General features: G+C 53.7%; 4 protein-coding genes across 4 annotated transcripts; 1 reads left to right on the forward strand and 3 right to left on the reverse strand.

Annotated features, from left to right (window-relative positions):
* Nucleotides 1-2000: 2000 nt before the first annotated feature.
* RASSF1 (Ras association domain family member 1) lies at nucleotides 2001-10786 on the reverse strand. The gene is made up of 6 exons (XM_007952002.2): nucleotides 10522-10786; nucleotides 8497-8603; nucleotides 3273-3377; nucleotides 2801-3098; nucleotides 2563-2678; nucleotides 2001-2147 (listed from the first exon to the last, which is right to left on the reverse strand). The coding sequence occupies exons 1-6, from the start codon at nucleotides 10769-10771 to the stop codon at nucleotides 2001-2003; spliced, it is 1023 nt and encodes a 340-aa protein (XP_007950193.1). The 5' UTR covers nucleotides 10772-10786.
* A 622-nt stretch (nucleotides 10787-11408) lies between these two features.
* ZMYND10 (zinc finger MYND-type containing 10) lies at nucleotides 11409-15265 on the reverse strand. Its single transcript, XM_007952004.2, has 12 exons — nucleotides 15174-15265; nucleotides 14806-14914; nucleotides 13625-13741; nucleotides 13446-13499; nucleotides 13201-13335; nucleotides 13010-13098; nucleotides 12814-12914; nucleotides 12282-12454; nucleotides 12014-12139; nucleotides 11802-11923; nucleotides 11565-11690; nucleotides 11409-11484 (listed from the first exon to the last, which is right to left on the reverse strand). The coding sequence occupies exons 1-12, from the start codon at nucleotides 15263-15265 to the stop codon at nucleotides 11409-11411; spliced, it is 1320 nt and encodes a 439-aa protein (XP_007950195.1).
* Nucleotides 15266-17218: 1953 nt separating this feature from the next.
* On the reverse strand, nucleotides 17219-20202 carry NPRL2 (NPR2 like, GATOR1 complex subunit). The gene is made up of 11 exons (XM_007952005.2): nucleotides 20125-20202; nucleotides 19579-19670; nucleotides 19324-19492; nucleotides 19056-19164; nucleotides 18534-18670; nucleotides 18346-18443; nucleotides 18188-18224; nucleotides 17992-18085; nucleotides 17788-17905; nucleotides 17368-17510; nucleotides 17219-17286 (listed from the first exon to the last, which is right to left on the reverse strand). The coding sequence occupies exons 1-11, from the start codon at nucleotides 20200-20202 to the stop codon at nucleotides 17219-17221; spliced, it is 1143 nt and encodes a 380-aa protein (XP_007950196.1).
* A 784-nt stretch (nucleotides 20203-20986) lies between these two features.
* Nucleotides 20987-22807, forward strand: LOC103206533 (transmembrane reductase CYB561D2). The gene is made up of 3 exons (XM_007952006.1): nucleotides 20987-21113; nucleotides 21575-21612; nucleotides 22304-22807. The coding sequence occupies exons 1-3, from the start codon at nucleotides 20987-20989 to the stop codon at nucleotides 22805-22807; spliced, it is 669 nt and encodes a 222-aa protein (XP_007950197.1).
* Nucleotides 22808-24161: the final 1354 nt, after the last annotated feature.

Consider the following 24161-nt stretch of genomic DNA (forward strand, 5'->3'; position numbering starts at 1 on the left):
GTCAGGGCCGCCGGCGCATGGCGGGCCCCGCGGCCGCACCGCCCTCACAGAACCGACGGCACCGCCATGCCCTGCTTCGGCCTCCGCTCGCAGGTGCCGCCGTCGCTTTCCGCTGGCTCGGCCGTCTCCACGGAAACCTCACTTCCGCTTCCGTACGCCCCGATCGGTGCTCCCTCTGATTAGCTGCCGTTCTCGTCGGTCCGCAGAACGACACCAATGGCGGCCCTCAGACGCTGCACATCCCAGAATGCGCTGCGAAACGCCAGGTTTTGGCAAGCTGCGCTTCTCCAGTCTGGGGCAGGTCCAACCTAGGTTTCGTGTTCTTAAGACCTCTTCGCGGTGGTGTGTGTGGTGGCCCCTACACTCCTGCTCCCAGAGTTCGGGCCCAGCGGACCTGCCCCCCCCCCCCCCCAAATATCAAACCCAGTCATCAAGTCGATTCTGTTCATAGTGATCCTATAGAACAGAGTAGAATTAATTTATAGGGTTTCCAAGGCTGTAATCTTTACGAAGCAGCCTACCACATGTTTTCCCTCTGGAGCAAGTGGTGGGTTTGAATTGCCAACCTTTTTGTTAGTAGCCAAATATGTTAACCACTGAACCCCCAAACCCAGGCCAGCTGTAGCAAGGAATGGGTTTGCCAAGCCTTATGTTTACGCCAAGACCTGCTACAACCGTGTCTTTTCGACAGCCACTGTTGCATGTAAAGAAACCAGGTTTAAGTAAAATTAGCAGCTCAATATTAAGAGGAGCGCCCCAGAGCTTGGTGTATTTCTCTCTAGGCTTACAGCTGATACTCAGCCCTAATCACTACTGGAGCCCCAGGATACTGAGTAATGACTGAGTATATCCTTGACTAGGGAGCTCTGGTGGCATAGTGCTTAAGGGATTTTACCACTAACCAGAAGACTGTTGGTTCAAACCCACCAGCCACTCCTCGGTAAGGAAGATTGGACAACCTACTTCTGTAGTGATACTGCTTTGGAAACCCAGGGAGGGGTCACTATGAGTCGAATCTGACTCCATGGCAGTGAGTTTGGTTTGTTTTTGAGTATATCCTTGACTGAGTACGGCACTCTTTTATAAATCCGTCCAGTGGAGATCCAGGCAAAAGAGGTGCCCTGTGAGTTTGTCCATCACACTTGGCAGCTACTAGCATAAGGAGGAACTGTGGCTGTGGGCCCATGATAAAGAGTCCAAAAGCAGGAGTATTCGCAAATCTTTATTCAGTCAATTCTCTTAGGCCCCAGGCTGTGATGACTGACTCCCCACCCCTCTCCCGACAGAAGGCATTCAGTTGAGGTTACAAAACATTACACACATTCACAACATCATCAAAAATACTGGAGACCCTGGCTTTGGTTGGCAAACAAGGCACAGATCTGGGCAGTACCCACACTTGCATGGACTCTGGCCCAGGGACACCTTCCTCAAAGGCACTGAGGCATCGTTGCTGCACTGTGAAACAGCATTCACTGACCCCAGGGTGTATGAGGGGTCAGAAGGCACTCTAGAGGGAACCTACTCTCCCTCGATGCCTACTTTATCCTGAGCACCCATCCTTGGCTCTATAGGATTATCCTGAGACCCCATCTAAGACTCAAGATATACAATCTTTGCCCACAGATGAGGGTCCTCACCCTGGAAACATGTTCCTGACCTGTTTGTAGGGTTTCCATGATTCTCACATCAGAGCCATGAGTTAGGGAGCCTCTTGAATATTCTACTCCTGCTGCCAAGCCTGAAGCAGCTTTCTAGGACAGCCCTGGCTGACCATAACCCAGTACATTAAGTACAAAGGGGTGTAGAGCCGTACTCTCCTGCACCCACTGGTGGACAAAAAAGGTCACCTCCTTAGCTTGTTCTCTGGGCTCGTATCCCCAACAGAGGAGAACTCCCACGCACACTCACTCCTCAGGCCCCACAGGCCATGTCACATTCACACGGCATGCCCTTGGTGCTGCCTACTCTCCTCCTTCCACCCTTTGGGATGGAGAAGGTCACCCTAGGGGGCAGGCATGAAGAGCTTCCTGTATCTTCTGGCGGCAATAGGAGTACTTCTTCAGGATCTGGCGGAGGTGTTCCTCCTCCTCTCGCTGCAGGATGCGCAGAAAGTTGTGCAGTTCAGGCATACTGAAGGCATCCCACTACAAGAGGAAGAACACAGGCTGGAAGCAGGTATGGGCTGAACCAATAGACCCTCTTCAGAGGAGACCAGCATAACGTGGTCACACAAGATAGGCTGGGGTTTTGTGATGCCAAGCTCTTGCCTGAATGGCCTGGGATCTCTGATGGCACTCAGTGTAGAAGATGGATGCCCACAAAGTAGGGCAGTAATCTGACAGGCAACCACACCAGATGTTCCTTAGCCTCCCATGGAGTAAGTCATGCCCAGCCTCTGAGTGTAATTCCACTCCACAGGTGCAGCCTTGGGACCAGAAAGATTCTAGGCTTTGGAGGGCTTGACTTCCAGCTCTGTTGTTTCTCCAAGCCTTACTGTAGCTGCAACCCACCAGCCCTTCCTAGTGACATCCAGGAAACTAAAGAGAACTGTGTACTCACATTCACCTCCCCAGAGTCATTCTCCTTTAGGACAAAGCTCAAGGCTTTCTCACTGGGCCCTGCGAGGAGCCGCAGACGCAGGGGTTGCTCATCGTCCAACAGCTTCCGGAGGTACACTGGGGGCCAGGTGGGAAGGGAGGGGAAGTGAGTCAAGAGTTAGGCCCAGCCTCCGGAGCCCCTGCATGAACAAGCACATGCATATACACTCACAGATGGAGGGGTGCAGTGGAAAGCCCACCTTGGCCGTGGCGCTCAGCCCGCTCAAAGAGTGCAAACTTGCGGGGGTCGTCAACCACCAAGAACTTGCGCAGCAGGGCCTCGATGACCTCATGTGCCCTTGTGCGTGACAGCACATGAAGGTGCTTGACAGCATCCTTAGGCAGGTAGAAGGAGGTGCGGCGCCTCACAGCAGTGCCCCGCCCTGGACTCCGCCGGGCATCCTGCAAGGAGGGTGGCTTCTTGCTGGAGGGCACTGAGACAGGGCGCACCAGCTTCAACTGAACCTTGATGAAGCCTGTGTAGGAGCCGTCCTTGTTCTGAAGAGAGGAAGAGACTGAGACCATGACTGCAGAACCCAGGTAAGGTGGAACAGACTTGGGTATTGTCAGTCCACTTGAGGCTAGGCTAGGTGTAAATGTATCACCCAAGAATACCTCAACTGTGAGCATCATGCACCTCACCACCTCCCTGGCTCCAGGCCTTCAACTCACCAAGCTCATAAAGAGGTTGCTATTGATCTGGCTGTTGTACTCCTTGATCTTCTGCTCAATCTCAGCCTGAGAAAGGTCAGGTGTCTCCCACTCCACAGGCTCATCCTGAAAGAGAGAAGAGCACCAGCATGACATGGGGACCTTGAAGAGCACATCTTACTGTAATGCATGTCAAAAGCAGGGAGGCTTCTTGGAGGGAGGGGCTGTTATCACCCCTCACCTCCAGGGAGGTGGGCTGGGATGCCTGCTTGTTTTGGCCTACCCAGGGTCTTCCTGAAAAACTGTCTCTGGGGTAGCCCTTGGAAATCGACAACTAAGCTTGAGGCCTAATGAAGAATCCCTGGCCCTGTGGCTTGATCCCACAGCTGCCTTTGACTTCCTGTTGCAGATGTACATAGCTACTCAGCAGTGCCTACCCTGAGCCTTTCACTGCTCCTGGTTCTGGTGTGTGGATGGAGACAGCAAAGGCAGAACCATTTGATTCCTCTCTGCTGCCAGCCTGGGGCCTCCTCAGCCTTGGGTGTGTCCCTGAGGAGAGGTGATGCCTACAGGGCTTGGCCAAAGACTCCATCCCTAACTAGGGGCAGCTGAAGGCACAAGGCCAGGGGTCAAGAAAAGATAAGGGACTCTGAGGAAGAATCCTTGTTTAAAGTAATGTTGTTGTTGTTATTATGTGCCATCTAATCGGACCTGACTCATAGCAACTCCTCCTTGGGTTGCTGAGGCAGTATCACTAAGGAAGTAGATTGCCCAACCTTCTTTCCCAGGAGTGGCTGGTGGGTTTGAATCGCCAGCCTTCTGGTTAGCAGTCAAGTCCCTTAGGCACTATGCTACCGGAATTTAAAGTAATACCACATCTTAACTGTAGAGCCTGATTCTGACACCCTAACTGGGTGGGATCAGGGTGTGTTCTGGAGAAGGCAGCCCACTTTCTCCGCCCAGAACAGAGCCATGACCCACTGTATGGTAGGTGGTGTGGGGACTGGTACATACCAGGTGCCCAGCCACCAGTGGGCAGAAGGGCAACTTACAAAGCACAAATATCCCTGAGAACCTGGGCTTGATCCTGTTTGTCTCAGACATAGGAAACCATTGGGATATGCCATTTAACCCTGACCCAATCAGCACAAAAGGCAGCTTCAGGTCAGGTTCCAATCTGCCAGAAGTTTGCAGACGGCTTACTGGTAGCACCTGTCACACTAGTGGACTGCTGTGCCTATCCCTGCTATCTGCAGGTTTAGCTGTACCACTTGGCTCCTTCCCTGCCAGGGACTGGGTTCTTTCTTTTATATATTTTATTTTACTCTTGCTCTTGAAAATATACATAGCAAAACATATACCAATTCAACAGTTCCTACACATACGTTCAATGACATTGATTACATTTTTCAAATTGTGCAACTGTTTTCACCTTTTCTGAGTTGTTTCCCCCTATTAACATCAACTCACTGCTCTAACTGTACTCTAAAAGAGTACTGTAAAAGAGTACAATGTTTAAGGCAGATATTCTGTACAGTCATTGCAAAGAATTACTGAACCCAGCAGAGAAGTAGAGTGCCATGGGAAAGACAGTTGGTGTTAGAATTGGTAAAAAGATTGAAGGGTAGAGGCTTGTCTGACCTCTACCTCATAGGAATCAGCCTTGGGCCATTGATGTTGATTTTCATCCTCTCACTCCCTTTTTGCACAAAGGTTTTGGGGAAAAGGTGGGAATGGGAAGCCCCTGTGTTTCTGTTTTCTTTTCCATTTTCCAAAGGTCTCCTAGATGGAGAACACCCAGGAGTGAAAAATCTAGCAGAAACTTTGTTGGGGACAATGAGCAACCTTGTCAAGTTAGTCAGAACAAATGGTGAGATCCTTGGGAAATGGGGGTCTGGGGAGTAAAATGAGGACTGGATGATGGCCATAAAGGGTAGATGTGTTTATTCAGGCCCAGGGAGGGGGCTTGGGGCAGGAAGGAGTGCCTTGATGGAAAGGAATGCCCAGACAGGAGAAGCTCTAGGGCTAGGGGAAGGAGTAACACCGAGCAGACCGTAGTGCCGGGGCAAAAAGGAACAGCATTCTGCTTATAGAACAGAAAAAACCAAATTCATTGCCATCGAGTTGATTCTGACTCACAGCAACCCCCACTGGATTTCCAAGGAGGCAAATCTTTATGGAAGTAGACTGCCCCATCTTCCTTCTGTGGAGCAGCTGGTGGGTTTGAACTGCCAGAGCTCCTTTATAGAAACAGAGGGCCCAAAGATGGTACCAACTCACTCCCCTTCCCTGAGGCAGCTCTGAGTGCCAGCCTGGGGATGGTTTGAAACCTTGCTCCCTCTTTTTCCCTTTCCAGGTCACCACAATGAACTCAGTTCTAGCCTTTCCTCTTCTCCAGGCAAACATCTGTGGCATGACAGATCGGTTTTATGTGGCCTTTCTTGCCATGATCCTGTAACACCCACCAAATGATGGGTGGGGCTATGCAAATAAGGTGCTTGTGGACTACTAAGGAGATTGGACAGCTTGCAAATAATGTAAATAAGGTGCATGGCATACTTGTGGGACCACACAAATAAGGTATATGGAACCCTGAAGTGGGGATTAGTTTTGCCATCCTATTAAGCTTAAAATGAGCCATCCCAGAAAGGGGGAACATCATTACTATCAAGAAAAAGAGATAGGAGCATAATGCATTTTTTTGGACCCAGGGTCCCTGTGATGAGAACCTACTAGACCCATGAGACACAGCTGTAACACCAGAGTCAGTGCAAGACAGAAAGAAGCAGTGGCAGAGAAACAGAGGCAGCAGGACAAGGAGACCAGCAAGAAACAGAACAGTGGGCTTCCTGAATGACAAAACAAGGTGGTTACAGTGGGTATTACTGAGCCACGGAGCAAGAGAGCTGAGCACCTTGAAGCCGAGGCTTACTGGTGGAGTGGGGTGCCCCCAGGCACTTATTGGCAGAGCTAAAGAGCAGGGCAGAGACTGGGCCAAGTGGCCAAGGGCCAGGGAGAGGCCTGCCTATGGGCTTGGCTGAGAAGAGGCTGCCCTCAGCGAAGAACAGTATCCTTCCTTCATGGTTCTTGATCCTGAATCGTAACCTGTTAGTTCCCTAATAAACCCCATTAACTGCATTTTCTGTGAGTTCTGTGTGGCCAATGCAATGAATTATCTAACCCAGCAGAGAAGTAGAGAGTGATGTGAGAGGGACAGCTGATGTCAGAATTGGTAAAAATGTTGGAAAGTAGTGGTCTCTCTGACCTTCGCTTCACAGCAATTGGTCTTGGGCAGCTGTTGCTGATGATGATTCTCTCTTCTCCCCCTTGTGAAGTTAGATGAGGAGGTCTGACACTGCCACCATGCCATTTTTACAGTTGGTGTCCACTCTTCCTGGCTCACACAAGAGATTCTGCCCCAGTTCTTTAGCCTCATGGTTCCCATCTCTTTCCTAACACCCTGGCCTGGATGCCCCCCCAAAGGGTCCCAGTGTGAGGACAGTTATCTGAGCCCAGTAGTTAACATCCTGACACATGACACATGGGGCTATGATAATGGAAACACCTTGTGACATGATGGTTAAGTGTTCAGCTACTAACCAAAAAGTTGGCAGTTCAAACCCACCCAGAGGCTCTGAGGGAGAAAAACCTGGCAAACTGCTTCCATAAAGATTACAGCCAAGAAAACCCCACCAGGCAGTTCTACTCTGTAACATGAGGCCGCCATGAGTCAGAATCAGCAGCTTGAGGACACCCAATACAATAAGACTTTGAGAGGCTCAGCTCCTCTGACATTAACCTCAGGAACCTTCCCATGTTACAGTTCTGGATTAGTAATCCTGATTTCTCCTAAACCCTCTCATGACATTTTTCAATGGAGATGGGTAAACCTCTTGCAAGTAAGAAGAGTAAAGTGCTCCTTGATGTTTTCGGTCCAAAGCAAGGCTTCCTTTGATCTATTCCCAAAATCCCTTTCTCTACGTCACCCCAGAGAGGGATTAGAATCCTCCACATTCCAGCAGCAAGTGACTGGCCAGGACAGGTAAGAGGTGGGGGCTCAGCTCACTACACATACGAGTACTAATGAACGGACTGGAACTTCCTTGCCTCTCCCTCTTCCTCAACACAACTCCAGACTCCGGGCGAGGGCTCCTCCCCTCCACTTCCTCCAATAGGTCCCCCAGGGAGGGGGTGGGAGAGCCCGAAGGAGAAAATCGAGGTGCTAGCAGACTGCGCAGTCGGCTTTAGTCATGGGTGAATAATGACCATTCCTGGTTGACCCCAAGCCACGTAGCTGCTTTCCCCGGTTCAACCGGCCTCCCTGGTACCGAGGGGCTGGAACAGTGAGCTGTAAGCCGCACACACTGTTGAGCGAGTCGTCCCCCGGCCGGGGCAGGGGGTATTGTAACAGATAAAAGAGGCTGTCCACCAACTCACATGATAACATACCGCGGAGAGGCAGGGTCCCAACTGCCGCCCCCTGCCCGCCGCCGGCAGCCCCCGGCCCCCACCTGGTCCCGTCGTGGCCTGCGCGCCAGTGAGGTGCGCGCCGTGAAGTACTGCTCGAGCTCGGAGTCCGAGTCCTCCTGGCTACAGTAGCCGCTGCTAGTCGTGCTGCTCCAAGTCATCTCGAAAGAAGGCGTGCCCGCGTCCGCTTCGCCCATCGCCGCGCCCGCCCGCCCGGTCCCCCGGTCGCGTGCGCCCGAAGCCGCCAACCGCCGAGTTGGGCGCGCGTGCGTGCGCACGTAGGCCCGTGAGCTAAGACCACCAGTGTCCGCGGCCACAACCGTTAAGACTGAAACGTAGACAGCCGGGAGCCAGCTCTTGTCTCATTGGGGAAGGAACACCGAGGGGCGGGGTCACACACGCCTCACTTCCAGGAATGACCTCATCGCCCAAGCAGCTTAACACACGCTTCATCTAGCAAACCCACTTCCCGTAGGGGACGTGTCGGAGTGTGGCCGTGTGCGCATGTGCACCCGCGTGGCCTCTGGACCGGATGCGAGTGAGGCAAAGTGCGGACAATGCGCGTGCGCAGAGCTTAGGCTGTGCGGCGTCTGCTGCGGTCGGCTTCCGGCCTGTGAGTTCCGCGCGGACCTCGCACACAAAATTAGCTACGTTGGCCTCGGCGAAAACTGCTATTAGAACTCTCATTGTGCGCAGTGCCGGGGCGGCAGCTGGGGACACCTGCGCTGTGGCCCGTCCTCCGATTCTGTCCCGCCCGCACGCCCCCGACCCCTCTCACCACGTTCGTGTCCCGCACTAGCGCTGGCTCCCAGTCCAGGTCTCGGGGTCCGCAGCAGTCCAGACAGACGAGTGCGCGGCAACGGTAGTGGCAGGTGAACTTGCAGTCTGCGGAAAGGCCGGGTCGTGAGGCGGAGGTTTCCCAGCTCCAGCTCGCGAAAGCGTCTCGGGACAGAAGGGAAGTCCCAAGGTGAAGGCCTGTGCCTGCGGGCCCCGCATGACCGGTGTTTTCTCCGGACTCTTTAGTCGTCCAGTTACACAGACTGATACCGATCTCTGGTCGTCTGAAAACTGGTTGGAAGACCTCAAGCAACGGTTAGGGACCCAGGCCTGTTTAACAGTCGGATCTATAGAGCCTAGCGCAGGATTTCTTCCTTTCTAGATTGTTAGTTTCCCCTGTCATTTACTTAAAGGTAAAACGAAAACCTTTAACTCACGTTGTCACTTGTCCCTCTAGTTGTCACTTATTTCTTCTCCCCTTACACCATAACTTATCAACATTGCTTTGAATACACTCAATTCCTTGCCTTCCACCCATCCACTCCAGTAAGACTTGCCCCTCCGCAACAATGCCCTAGCCAGGGCTGTCAGCAACCTTTGTGCTGCCAAATCTAGCAGTTCATTCTCCACCTCTACTGCATCATGTGACACTTGTTTCTCTTGGCTTCAGGTGCTTACACGCCTACCTTCCTGCAGCTTCTGCTCAGCTCCTTTGCTGGTTCCACCTTAACTCCCCCATCTGTTAATGGCAGAGTGTCTGGGGCGCAGTCTTGATTCTGTTCTTTCTACACTCACCTACCCTTGTTTCATCCGTTTGCTTTGTCTCCCGGATCCAAGGCTCCAGCTCTAATTTCTACCCTCAGATAAAATCCTGTGTGTTAGTATCTTCGCTTGAATATATAACAAACATTTCAAATCAAGAACACCAAAATTTAACTTTGCCTCCACTTCACACCTATCCTACCAGGGTTCCTCATCTTAATAAAAAATAGCCACCATTCCCCAGTCTTCCTCTTTATTTGAGGCAAAATTCCAACTCATTCTTGATTCCTTCCTTTCTCTGTCTTCTGAAACACACCCAAATTGTCCTATTTCTCATCTTCATGGCCACTTTGTACCTTCTTGGGAATACTGTAGTGTCTCCAGTACTTGTTCTTGCTTTGTATTCAATCACAACTCTCTGCTTCTCCCTGCTGAGTATGGGACAGACTTAAGAACTGGGTCAGATAGTCTCCATGCACACACTGGATAGGACACCACCTCTACGTTTAACCCTGGACACAGGCTGCACATCCGAATGATGTGGGAATGGTACTAAATCACCGATGCCTACTTGCCTATCTCCCAGCAATTGATTGAATGGCTCTGAGGGGAGATCCAGTTATAAGGGGTGGCAGGGCTGTAAAACTGCCCCAGGTGAGGAAAACAGCTTTGCAGCCAGTGGGAGGGCAACCTCTGCAAGCCTGTCATTTCAGCAGAGGCAATGCTGAAATGTGGCTAGCTTCTGTATTTCAGTATCTGGGTTAGTGGGTCCTTAAGTAGGTGTTTGCTGAACAAAGATTCAGCAAAAGTTTTGCTTGCAGGGGGTCCCACCCACGGTCCTCAGCTTTTACCAGGTCCCCTTCCATAGGACACTTAATTCCCTTCACCTCAGGGATTCTGGAGGGGAAACGCAGTGAGTGAATCTTTGAGAAGAGGCAGGCCTGCAGGTTCAGAGACCAGTGGGCTTACAGCCTTTTCCAAGAAGGACCAAGGCACTTTAAAGAGAAGGTAAGGAACTTGAAATCAGCACATTGTTATTCACAGGCAACTTGCCCCTGTCCAGCTGTGCCCCAGACGCGGGTGAATTATGGCAAGGAGATAAACTATCTTCCCGCACTCATTTTCTTAGTGGGCCAAAGGTAACGGATCTGGTCTGCGGAGGCCGTCCCTACTGCCCCCCTCCGCTGCGACTTGGCTCACAGCGATGGCGCTGCCCCTCGGCCGCGCTGTTCTGCTCTTGCCCGTGCGCGGGGCCGCTACTCACGCGCGCACTGCAGGCCCTTGCGCACGACGCCCCAGATGAAGTCGCCGCAGAGGTCGCACCACGTGTGCGTGGTGGGCCCAGCGGGCTGGAAGCGGTGGCCGCGGCCGGGGGCCAGCTGCCTTGCGGGGTTGCGCGTGATGCCTGGCGCGATGCGCAGCGCGTTGGCGCGCTCTAGGCGGGCGCGGCCCGGGCCGGCGCGCTGTGCTGATGCCAGATCCCGTAGTTCGATAAGCTCAGGCTCGGCAGACATGACTCGGTTCGGACCGGACTTTGGCCGGCTTTGGGCGGCAAGCGAGCAGCACTGGGCGCGAGCGATGGGCGGGCGGGGCCGCGGGGCGGGACTGGACTGCGGCACCGCCTCTAGGATCTAAACTGGGCGGTGGGAGAGCTCTGAGAGGAGCAGCGCAATGGAAATTTGGGCGTAGGGGTTGTGTCCGCCCGCAGGCGGAGCCGGGGGTGACTGGGGGCGGGAAGTTCTCAAAGAATCTCCGCCTTGCCTTCCCTCCTTCCATCCCTTTGAACACCACCGCCCTATGCCCACGACGACGACTACGATGGGGCACACGGAGAAAAGTGTATTTCTGGAGGCTAGCTTTATTGTGCTAGAGGAAGAGGGTCCTCACATCCGGCCCTCGCCCTGGTCCCCGCCCACAGCCCAGGTCCCCAGCCCCAGCTTGCTGAGACAACACTGTCTGTTGGCCTACCCTCCAGGGTGGGGCAGGAAGCGGAGAGCGCTTCTCTGGGGGGTGGGGGTGGAGGATGTGTCAGCAGCTTTACTCCTGCTGGCGTCTTTCCCCACCCGGAGCCCCACCAACAGGCTTGGGCTGGGCAGAAATGTCGAGGTTCAGGGGCGCACTCCCTGTGGAATCCCTTGGCCGCTGCAGCCCTCACTTGGCTCTGTCACCCTGGGCTGCTAGCATACAGACCTTTCCGTGTTTCTCCCAGTGCTTAACTTGGCATTCCCTGTGGGCAGGTGGGCCAGTGAGGGGTGCGTCCTTGTGGGAGATGGGGCTCAGGGTCCCAGGATCTTCGAGTTCCCTCACCTGCAGCAATACCACTCGTTCTGGCACCGGGAACAGCGCTTGGAGGCCTCTGCTCTACAGTAGGCACAGCGGGGCCGCTCTGGAGCCACTGCCTCCAGAACATCCAGCCTATAGGTCTCAGCCCACCTGGGGAAGAGATTGGCAGGGCCTGGTTGGGCCTTGCAGGTGGGGGCTAGAGAGCTCCCCCCCCATACCTCCTGCATCCTACCACCTCTTCTGCCACTCAGGAGACCTCACCTTCGTGCCTGCAGCCGCAGGTCCTGCTCTGAGGGGCTGAACACATGCCGCAGCTGATGCTTGGCAATAGCCTGCCATTTGCCTCTGTTCTCTCTATCCAGCCGCTCCCAGATTTCTGGGATCTGGGGGTGGGGAAGAGAGGCGTGGAGAGGGGCAGGGAGGAGTGGGCAAAGTGGGGAGTAGTCTTGAGTGAGTAACTTCCCAGTGCCTACCTGTTCCAACACCAGGTCCTTCTTGGGTGTCTGAGTTTTGGCCAAGGCCAGGTGGGCCAGGAAATTCTGCAGGTCTGCTAGGTTGGGCAACTGATCAAGTAGTGTGTCTGTGAGGAAGGCCCGAAGCTGCAAGGGTATCCAGGGGAAAACAGTGTGAGGCAGGTGCTGGCCCCAGGGCTAGGCTGGACTGAGGGTGCTTGTGGGTGCCCATGGAGCCCAGTGCTGGTCTGTGGACACTGGCATGAGGGAGCCTGGGGCCACTCCTCACCTTGAGCAACTGACCCTTAGCAAAGCTTGTGAGGCAGTATCGGGCCTGGGCCGTGGGGCTTAGCAACAGGTTGTACAGGGCGATCCACACCTGCCCGTCCAGCTTGCTTAGCTTTTGCTGCTCTGAGGGTGCCACAGTCTGCCAACGGCCACCCTCGAATCTCTGCAGCTTTCCTGAAGAGACCAGTACACTGAGTATAGGTGTAGAGTGCTCTTTGAGTGAACCACTTGTGGAGGTTAGGGTACCGACCACTACTCAGGTGTGTTAGGGAGACATTGGGTCATAGGACTTGCCCAGGTTGAGTGCTGCTGGCCCAAGAACAGGCTGAGATCTCAGTAATGGGCACATAGGTCTTGCTTGCTATAGCGCCCAGGTCCAGGGCCACCCTGGGTGAGGCATCCTGGTATCCTCTGTGGGCTGGGGGGGTGGGCAGGGTTTGTCTGCTTGTGTACAAACTACCAATTACTGCTAATCCTAGAGAATGCCCTAGAAACAGTGGGTCAGGCTTTAGACAGGTCAGGGAGGCCCTTACCTCCTTCTTGCCGGCTCCAGGGACTGTGCTCTAGCAGTTCCACCAGGAGGCAGGGCAGATTGTGGGTGCTGAGCATGCGACTCAGAGTGCTCAGGGAAAGGCTAGAGGCAGGGGGTATAGAGGGAGGTGAGCAGAGGCTACAGGCCTAACCTCCCTGCTCTCCACTCTAGGTGTGAGGCTCAGCAGCGCTGCTCACCTGTCCACACAGTCCGTGATGTAGCGCAGAACCGAGAGGGCTTTCAGTGCAATCTCAAATTCCATCAGTTCTGCCTGCTTCTGCAGCTCCTGGGGGGCCACATGGTGCTTGTGATGAGCCACTCCCTGCCTGCCCAGACTTTAGGGAGCTCAGGCCCAAGCCCTTGTCAGCCCTAAGGAGCTTCAGCCCACCTGCATAGGGGTGCTGTCCTGGGATCCCGCCTCCTCAGGGGGGCCACGGCCACTCCGGGCCACCAGCAGAGTCAGTTTGCGGTGACAGTAGTCCACCAGGTCCAATATGGTGTCCTCTGCTGACTCACACACCTCCTGGGGGCAGGGGGAAGGGAAGCCTGGCTCTGACACTCTCCCCATCAAGAAACAACCCCCTTCCTGCCACGCCTTGGCTTGGGGCACTGACTCATTTCCACTTGCCTCACCTTGTGAAAAAACACTGTCTCCAGAAGGTTGATGATAGAGGCCTCATGATGCACCTGCCATCCCAAGACACGGACAGTGTCAGGACTGCTGAGTGATGGTTAGGGACTACTAGCTGCCCTCTTCAGTCCAGGACCTTCTGAAGAGGTGGGTGGGGGTATGAACTGGGGGCCCAGCTTACCACCATATATATAGGGAAGGTGTTCTGGGGTTTGAAGTCCTCCAGCCTGCATAGCGTGGGGAACACCTTTTGCTTCCACATCTCCACTGCGATCAGCTCCTCCACCAGTGTTGGAATCTTCAAGGATTTGGGGAAAGGATAGGGATGAGGCAGGCTTGCCTTGGCCTTGTAACCACATCATCCCTGGCTTGCTTGGCCCAGCCCAGCTCCCCTTAAATCCTTAAATTCCCCTGGACCTTCAGAATCTCCCAGGCCTCATGAATACATTTTTTTCCCCCCTGATCTCTCTCCTGAACCTTAAACCTATCTCTCCAGTTGCTAACATCTTTGGAGACATCCCCTGTGCTGCCTGTGACTTACTCCTGCCCTGCCCCCAGGTTGCTGGGAGTCACCTTGCTCCCCCTTTCCCTGTGCCCTGTCCCCCCTATGCAGGCCTCCCTCTTGGAGGTTGTTGAATGTCTTAGCTTAAGCCATAGGGCCTTTCACAGAGCCCTTTTCCTCTCCCCCAAATAAAACCAAAACCAAACTCACTGCTGTCGAGCCAGATCTGACTCATAGCGACCCCTCCTTGGGTTTCTGAGGCGGTATCACTGCGGAAGTAGATTGCCCAATCTTCCTTCTGAGGAGTGGCTGATGGATTTGAACAGCCAGCCTTCTGGTTAGCAGTCAAGTGCCTTAGGCACTACACCACCAGAACCTCCCCCCCCCCAATAGTGGGTTTCAAATTTTCCTTGCAGGGGAACCCTCTTTAAGTGATATCTTAGGTCATCTACGACGGCCACTGTGAAGCCCATGCTCTAGCCAGGTGGATCCCTGGTGTAATCCCGACTCCTCTATTGGGAAGGCTGCCTCCTTCCATGTCAAAGCCTCACCTACACTTCAGTAGGGACCCCTTCCAGCCTAACAGTCTACTCAGGGATACCTTTAGCACTTGGCCCTCCCCCTGCAGCCTAAGCTGTTCTAGGATCTATGATTGTCCTCTTAATCAATCCGTGCTCTGCACCAGGCCTGGTGTAGCAGGGTCCTGCCTAACAGTGCAGAATAAATGTGTAACACACCCCTTGCCCTTTGGGGAACACAGGTGTACCAGAGAGAACAGGTACCCAACATGTTCCTGAGGGTTATAGAGGTCAGCTTGGCAAAGGAAGAAGATAGGAACACTACCTGTGACTTCTGCATACCTTCCCATGGGTGACCAGCAGCTCCTGGATGGGCTCGCTCTGGCTGGCTGTGGCATCCAAGATAGCCTGCATATTCAGCTTCTCCAAATTCTCATGCTGCTGGTTCCACCTGCCCCAGAGGGAGTGTGCGTGCATTTGGGTATGCAGTCAGAGTGGGGGTGGGGTCTGGGTCCTACTGAAGGCGAACTTGATCCCCAGAAGACAGACGGGGGTCAGGAGTTATATACCCTTATCTCAGAGAGCTTTCTCTCTTCACCTGGGGGGCTCCTCCACCCTGGCAACCCCTTCCCCCAGTGCCAAGTCCAAAGCTTCTCAACAAGGAACTTTGACCCCGGGACTCCGACTAACTCTCAACCTGGCTGTCTCACCCTCCGGAGCCCATTTCCCGTAGCTGGAAGGTGCGCAGACCCCGAACCAGCACATCAGCCTGCCCTGGCAGCAGCAGTTCCAAGTCGCTCATGTCGGGGGCCGCAGGCAGAAAACGGAAAATTGGGGTTCGGCTGACTTGAGGCACTGGGGGATCTGACACAGGGCTATGTTTGGAGACGACAGGCTCTGGTGGGGCAAAAGTTCAGAACAGGACAGTTGTGGAGCGGTTGCTGTCCCGTGGGCCCTCGTTGCCACGGAAACGAGTTAGCTCAGCGCCTGCGCAGTGTGGACTGAGCCCCGCCCCCTGCCGGCGACTTGCGCAAGGTCTGAGCCCTCCAGGCCCAGACCAAAGGACTGCTTGCAGGTAAGAACCCTATTTGGACTTCCATAACTTTCTCCCCTACAACCAGTTGTGACCAACGGCCCTCGCCTGACTTCCAGACTCCGGTGGCCGCTGCTTCCTAGACCTCTCTCTCTTCGGATGTCCAGTCAGCCTGCACGGTTTCGGGGGCAATCCTGCCCCCTATCTGCTCCTCCAACAGCTGCGCCACCATCTCAGTCCATTTGGTTGTTTCTCATAATGGCTTTCTCATTTCAGTACTTCACGTGCCTAACTCGTTGGATCTACCTCCGAAATGCCATCACTTTCCACGGATAACTGCAGCAGCCTTTTCACTGGACCCACTTCCACTCTCGACCCTCGTGAACAGCCAGGAGTCCTTTAAAGGTGTACACAAGATAGTACTTGCAAGAAACCTCTCTGATTGCCTCTGGCCCTCAGAATGCTAAGTCCAAAGTGCTTTACCAACAGCTCTGCAGGATCTGGTTTTCTTCTTCTGCGTGGGGACTTTGTTTCTTGCCTTTTTCATCCTTGTCCCTGTGTTCCAGTCTTGGCTTCCTCAACATCCCAAAGTGCTTTCTGCATCAGAGCTCTTATACTTGTTACCTCTACCTGGAACTCTTCCTCTTTCAAGGCTTAGCTTAAGTCACCTCTTCAGTGAGGCCCTCCTTGTCCATCTAACTCAGAGCAGTCCTTGCTCCTGTCCCAACCCACTCTATCACAACCCCTCGACTGTTTATTTCTCCGTATTTTAGTTCATAATTATTGGGAAGGAGCCCTGGTGGTACAGTGGCTAAGGGTTTGGCTGCTAATCAAAAGGTCTGTAGTTCAGACTTACCTGCAGCTCCACATAAAAAAGATGAGGCAATCTACTTTGGTAAAGATGTATAGCCTTGGAAACCATAGCTATGGGGGCAGTTCTGCTCTGTTCTATAGGGTTCCTATGAGTCAGAATTTGACTCCATGGCAATGGGTTTGGGTTTTACTTGTCCATTGTCGGCCCTGACCACCAGGTGGCGATCTGGAGTGGTGGAGAGGTGCAGGATTGTGTTTCATTCACTGCTGGGTCTCTGGTGGATGCAGGGTTTTGAACCAGTTCAGTTATAGCTGATCTAGCAAAATCAAAACAGGTCTGAATTTGTAAAATGTTGGTGTACTGGAATGATAACCAGAATGGGAAAGATTATGAGTTGAAGCCCTAGAATGTGAGACCAGGAAGAGGTGTAGTGAGCCCTTTCAGGAGCCTGATGCAGGAGACTGGATTATTGCCAGGACTGTGGAGAGCTCCATACATTCAAAGTGGCACAGTTGGCTACCATCTTTGAGCGGGCCACTATTGTTTACACCTCTGCTAATCCAGAGATTTGGTTGCTATGGCACGTTGCCCTTGTCTTCTAAGAGGCAGATTCAGTTTCTAGCAGGGTGCCAGCCTGTCATTTTTCCTCTTCCAGTTAGTTCCACTACACCCACATCTTACAAATTTGGGTTTACTTCATTTTTGCTTCGTTGGCCATGACTGAACTTGGAAGAATTGGTTTGAAGCCCTGGGTGGATGATACAGAAATTGTATTCAATAAAGGGGTTGAAATGAATGAATTTATTTACACTGAGAGTTAACCTCGAGCAAGTCTGGATGTGGCAGGAGGCAGGGCTTAGCAGGAGGGAGTGGCCACAGCAGTATGCTCTGTCCGGCCCCCACAAGCCTCATTTCCAGCAGATGATAATGTTGGGGTCATTTTCTAGCCGCTCATCCAGCTCATGGTAGCTCATGCCTGGGTGAGGTGGTGGAGATGAGGTCACATACCCTGGCCACTCTGCCCCAACTCCACCCCAGCTGCCCTGTCTGCGTCCACCTGTCTTGCAGCAGATCTCATCATAGCTGTGGCAGCCTGTGTAAAGCTGGGCAGGGTGGCTCCGCTCCTCCCGAGACACCCGCACAGGGTACTTCTGCAGCCGCCGGATGAGGTTCTTCATAAGCCCAAACTGGATCAGCTTCCTGAGGTGGGGGTTGGGGAGAGAGGCGTGATGCTTTGCCCAGGCTTCCAGCCAGCCAGACCGATCCTTTCCTGCCATCTCCCTTCCAATTTTATCTCAGTGGCCAGATTGGATACCAAGCCCATCACCTCCAAGAAGCTTTGCCTGTACTGGCAGTGCCACATGGTTCCGGTCACTGGGAATCCCCTGCCTCCCACCTGATCCGGGAGTCCTGAGAGATGCAGAGGATCTCTCTGACCTCAAACAACCCCCTCATGCTCCAGGGATCCCCATCTGACCGCTCATCAACGTGCTGCAACTGCTGGGGGTGGCGGCCAATGAGGTCTCGCACAGTAGTCCCAGGGCTCAGGCTGCAGTATAGCTGGAACACATCCCGGAGACTGGCCCTCTTGTGCCCTGTGGGTGTCAGGAGTCAGTTTACCAGTTGGCCTTCCCCTCTCCAAGATAGCCTCCCCCAGAGCTCATAGTCTTCTGGACACTACCTTGCTTGGTCACGTAGGACAGACATGCCTCCTGCAGGGACTTGTCATCTACCAGATCCTGGACCTTAGGCGTCGGGCAGTATACATTGGAGTACTGGAGGGTAGCAGGAGGCACAGTGGCCTGAGTAAGGGGTTTTGGGGGATCTCACAGCCCCGGCCTGGCCCAGCCACATTCCACCTCACCAGATCCATCTACCTGAAGGATGGACACGAGTGTCACAACGCCGTAGTACCTGGGGGAGACAGCTGTGTTCAGCTTCATGGAATCATACCGTCCCAGCCTCCACATCCAAGTCCCCTGGGCTCTGCCTTGGCTGGCAACCTTGTCCTGGGCATGATCCTAGACCTACTCACAGCAGGTTCTCGATGGCAATGCGCACCAGGTTGAGCTCCACATCTGCTTCAGCCGAGATTTTCTGGACGTGGCGGAAACCATCAATGTAGGGCAGGATCTGGGCAGGACAGGGCAGGGTCAGTGTGGGTAGGATGAGGCCAGGGCTGTGGCCAGCCCAAATGATGATACCCAGGAAGGGCTGACATACCTGTTGTGTAGTGAGGTCCCACTGTGAATTGAAGAAATCCTCCTTGTCCTTAGTAAAGACAGGAACATCATACTCCTGGGCCACAGGAGGGTCTGGCCGTTGCTCAATCACCTTCAAGTGGATGGTGTTGGACTCATCTGCAAGGGTCCCCACCCACATTCTTGGTGTCGTTTTTTTTCTAAGAGGTCATCCATAACCCTGCAGGCTTCCCTATATCTTTTGAGGCAGGTAGTGGCCCTAGGAAGGGCCAACCTTCCCCTTTTATAGAGTGAGAGATTACAGTCCAGAGAGGTGAAGGGATATACCCAGGGGGCACAGCTGGAGGGTTCTGCTGGCTCCTTAACCCCACTCCATTACACATTGGATTCTGGACATCATCAGCCTAGCCTATGGCTGTTTCCTGACCCCCAATTTGTTTATAAGTCTTATCCTTCTTCCCTATGATTGGGTTCATTTCTTCTTGTCACTTTGCCATCCATTCTCTACCCCTGCTACATGGTCCTTGCAGAGGCTGGGACATACCAATTGGCAGAGTACACCGGCCTGAGGCATTTAGCTCCTCCAGCAAGATGGTCATGATGGGAACCAGCTTCTGCTTGCTCTCCTCCGTGGACACAAAACTGCTCTCTAGCTGGATGGAGAATGGACAGCATGGTGGACACACTCCAGGGCACCTGGCTGGCTGCCTGCCCATCCTGTCTAGAGGGTCTAGAGCTGCCTGGCAGTCCCAGGTCTGGGGGACTTTAGAGATATGGGAGCACTTGCCCCAGCTTTGCCTGCCCAAGCACACCTCCAGTGTGGTCAGGTAGCCAGCCAGTTTTTTGACGATGGGCTCGAGAGCACAGGTCTTGGCCTGGGCATCACACACGAAACCTAGGTTGAAGAGCAGGGCGTTGCGGCTGTACTTCTTGTGCTCGATGCAAACGGGGCAGCCGATCAGCTTCTTCTCCATGGCTGTGCTAGATGGGGGAAAAGGTGGGAACAGAGTCAGGTTCTCACCCAATCCTGTCCCCTTTTCTTGGGAGTCTCCCAGATGGGGCCTCACACGGTGATGAGCTTGTTCTGCAGCTCTGGCTTGGTGATGATGTAAACCTGGACAGTGTCAAACAGCTCCCGGGAGATGAAGTCCTCAGGGACCTGGGAAAGGGAATGGCAAGAGGCTCTTAATCAGACCTTAGGACTGGGTGGGGTGCACAGAGTGACCCTAGAGGCACCTGCCCTCCTCCTGGCTTTGCATGTGGTGTTCCCTCTATCTGAAACACTCTCCCCTCCCTTAGCTTCCTATCCACCACTGACGTTTCAACTCAATAACCCAGTTATAATCACAGACCAATCTCCCCACCCTTCTTGGAGCCTGGGACATCCCTTCGGCCCCCACAGCTTGATTTCCCACAATCACTGCCTGCGAAATATATGTCTCCTCTGACACATGGGAGCCACATCCCTGTGTCTGAGAATCCTCTCGGTTCATGGATCTCCGCGAATGAAGGAATGACATGCCAGCGTGCATCTCCGGTATCCGCTGCGTCCTGGCAGTCAGCCAAGTTCAGGAGAGCGTCTCTCTCTCCACCTAGCCCCGCCCAAGTGGCACCTGATAGGTGATCTTGGGTCCCAGCGTGGGATGGAACTCGCTGAAGAATATGCACTCAATGCGACAGCCGCTGCCCATGACGCCAGTAGGGCCCAGGTCCGTAGCTTCTAGCCTCTCGCGCGCAAAGACGCTCCTATTCCGGAAAACACCTGTTAAAGACAGCAGGGAGGCCCAGGCTGCGGGTTCACGCGCTCCTGCGAACTCGAAAAGCGCGAAGCAGTCAGCTCAAAGCGCCTGCGCACCGCGATTCAGAGGCGTGGCTCGCGGAGGCTCGTCCCAGGAAGTCCCGAGTGGATGGAAACTGTACCCGGAAGTGAAGGGGCTCCGCGACATAGTGGTGGCGAGCGCGGCAGGGCCCCGAGGATTTCACTTTCTCGAGAGGAAACCACTGCGTCGGATCGGCGCTGCAGGTGAGTCCCTAGCATGGAGATGCAGCATGCCAGAGACACGTGGAGAGACTGTGAGTGAAGGGATTCACACTGGAACAGTGGGCTGCCACGGTGAACTACAATTCCCATAGTGCTTCACGCTCTCCCAACTGGCGCTCCCGCCCGGCAATGGCGTGGTGCCTACTGGGATTTGTAGTTTTACACTGCCTCGTGCATCCTACCTGGAAGGTGGGCTAGCGATCAGCGCCAGGTCAGGTGTGGATACAAGCTGACAGGTCACAGGCTTCTACTGGCATATTGTGACTGTTCCTGGTGCCTGCCTTGGCACTGCCCCATCCTACCTTACTTTCTTGTGAGAGGGTGAGGCATTCCTGCCCTGTTAATCATGCCCCAGTGAGGAGTGGACAGCGGGCACCTGAGACCCTTGCCCACTCTACTATGCTTTCAGGCTACAGCCACAGGCCTGCTTGGCCATGGCCTTGACTGTGGAGACCGAGTCGCACATCTATCAAGCTTTGCGCACCGCCTCTGGGGCTGCTGCCCACCTTGTGGCCCTGGGCTTCACCATCTTTGTGGCTGTGCTTGCCAGGCCTGGCTCCAGTAAGTAGGATTCAGAATCGATTTCTGGGAAAGAAAGGGCCACTCTTCCTGGGGAACAGGGGCAGTGGGCAGCCTTGGCCCTGACTTCTGGGAAAAAAATCAGCTGAAGAGATATTCTGTGCTGGAGGGATGACTGGTGGTGCAGATGAGTGCAAGGGGCTCTGTCAGCTTGGCCAAGTCCTGCACTATACCCAGTATCTTTGTCTTGGTACTCCAGTTGACTGCTTTCTGGGAGATGCTGGGAAGACTGCCAGAGAGTTGGGGTGGCAAAGCATGGACTCTTATATTCAGGCAGGGGTCAGGAAGAGGGAATTGGTATGGGGTCAGCTTGTTGCAGTATGCAGGGGTTTACATTTTGTCAGCACCTCTTTGAGTGATGGGCTGCTTATATTTCTGTCTGTAGGGATTGGCATGGCTGGGTTCTTGCCTCAGGCTCACAAGGCCTCCTCTTCTCATTCTAGGCCTATTCTCCTGGCATCCTGTGCTTATGTCTCTTGCTGTAAGTAGTGGGCCTGGGTAGTTCTGGGGGATGGGAAGAAGCTTGGGCATGGGTGGTAGCCTTTTTGGCCTCTGCAACCTTGTGAACTTAACCTTTAGTACCTTTTTTTTTTACCCCCTGCATGCTCCAACTCCTGCCCGTGTTCTATATCACAGCCTTGAACTAGGATACTCAAGACCTAGGGCAAATGAGTGAAATTTAAACATAAAATGAAGCTTAACCTACCAGTAAGCAAGAAGCTTAGAAAATACATTTGGATATACCTGCGTCCCTTTTCACTGAATTGGACGCATCTTTGTCCTTTTGGCTATAATTTATGGTGATACATCTAATTTTCCCTGAAACAGTGCACCCATGTGCCCAGCTCTTGCCAAGAAATTGTATCCAGCCCCATGTCAAGGAAACAAAGCTTGTGAATCATTTATAACTGCCACATCTCAAACCTTGTGTTTACTGGGTAACATAGCAGAGATGACATTTCAGAATAGTCCCTAGTGTGGAGAGGCACCACTTGCTGATTATTTAGGGCAGATACTCTGTCCCAGATTGGCTTCTCCACTTGTGCCCCACCAAATGGACGACAGATGGGACAAATGAAGAAGGGGAATCAGTCCAGGTTGGCTGACAACTTACTCTCTTCCTGTCTGCTGAGGCAGCACCCTCACTTGAGTCTTCCTCCCTGTCTCCCCAGTTCTCTTTCCTGATGACTGAGGCATTGCTGGTGTTCTCTCCGGAAAGTTCGCTGCTGCGCTCCCTCTCGAGGAAGGGTCGAGCACGCTGCCACTGGGTCCTGCAGCTGTTGGCCCTGCTATGTGCACTGCTGGGCCTGGGTCTCGTTGTTCTCCACAAGGAGCAGCAGAGCAAAGCCCACTTGGCTACATGGCATGGACGGGCAGGGCTGCTGGCTGTGCTGTGGGCCGGGCTGCAGTGCTCAGGTGGGGTGGGGCTTCTCTACCCCAAGCTGCTGCCCCGGTGGCCCCTGGCCAAGCTCAAGCTGTACCACGCTACTTCAGGGCTGGTGGGCTACCTTCTGGGTAGTGCCAGCCTCTTGCTGGGCATGTGCTCACTGTGGTTCACTGCCACAGTCACTGGTGGGGCCTGGTACCTGGCTGTGCTATGTCCTGTCCTTACCAGCCTTGTCATCATGAACCAGGTAAGCAATGCCTACCTGTATCGCAAGAGGATCCAGCCATGAACCCCTTCTAGACTAGGGGAAACCTGGACTTGCCTCTCAGTGTATAAGCTGGGGCTAGGACCTCCTGGGTTCTGTCAGCTGACTAAGGGGACAACCCAAGTACTGGGACAGTCAGGGGTGGGAAGAGACCAGTGTGTGACATCTTTGTTCTTCATGCTGGAGTGCTCCCTCTTCTGTTTTCTCCATTGTCCCAGAGAAACATACGGATCACATGTCTGAATGAAGTTGGGGATGCAAGACTGCCTTCCCAGCAAATCAGTACTGGTTATTTCCAGAAATTACAAGGAGAAAAAAAAATTTTAAATAAAAATGACTGAAAAGACTAGATGGGAGGAGCAGCACACAGTTGGGGATGGTTCTCTAATCCATTCAGCATGAGAAAACAGGAAGCTGGACAAGATGGGGATCCCTGTCCCTGGCTGTACACTGAGGTTGGGGGGAGCTCTCCCAGCATACAAGAGGGCTAGGGCTGCAGCAGGCAGTGTGCATCTTGTCAGTCTCCCAGCCTGCCCACTGTGCTGGAGTCTCCAGGCTGCAGTGGTTAGATATGGACAATAGGAAGGGGGCTGTAGAAAGCTTCTGTACCTGTAGGGGCCAGCCAGCACTGGGCACTGTCATGGAGGTGAGCCAGGGGTAGGAACAACTTCTTATGACAGAGGTCCTCAATCTTCAAATCCCCTGAGTAGGGGCACAGGGCCTCCCTAACAAGAGGTCGCTGAAAAAGAGAATAGAGGGCACAGGTCTGAGGTGATAGCCCTGGAAGGTTGCTTGGCAGTGAGCATGTGGTTGGGGTGTGGGGCCCCTTATCCAGCTGGAGTTGCCACAGGAGATGAGCCCTTAAACTCAGAGTCAAGTTCCTGTCAAATTTTGCAGCTGGGCATGATATGGGTGCTGCCCAAGGTGGTTTGACAGAGGCCAAGAGCCACATTTCAAAGAACTGTTTTATTGATACTGCGAGGCTGGGCTGGGCTGCTCACTCAAGTGGTCCTGTAGAAAATACCTGGGAGCTGTGGCTGTCCCAGCCCAGCAGTAGCCACGGCCACAGCAGAAGGAAACAAATCCTGACATGAACACAGTCTTTCTGGGGATAGGCAGGGATGTGCAGCTCTGTGCTGGCTTCTGTACTGGCTGTGCCCCTAGAATATTTTTGGCATTTTTTTTGCCTTGGCTCAGGGCTCTTAGCAACCAGTTTTAGGCATGAGGGCCAGCTCAAGAACTGTGGCACCAATGTCCTTGCACCCGCTTGGGGCTGTCTGCTGAGGCACAGTCTTCCCTCAGATGGGGCCTGGGCTTCCTGATGCCTTAGAGGCCCCATGCCTGGCATAGTGGTTGTCTGGAGTTGAAACCAGGTAGC

Source organism: Orycteropus afer, unplaced genomic scaffold (assembly GCF_000298275.1).
Source record: "Orycteropus afer afer isolate SDZICR_OR568_19922 unplaced genomic scaffold, OryAfe1.0 scaffold00323, whole genome shotgun sequence".
NCBI classification, from domain to species: Eukaryota; Metazoa; Chordata; class Mammalia; order Tubulidentata; family Orycteropodidae; genus Orycteropus; species Orycteropus afer.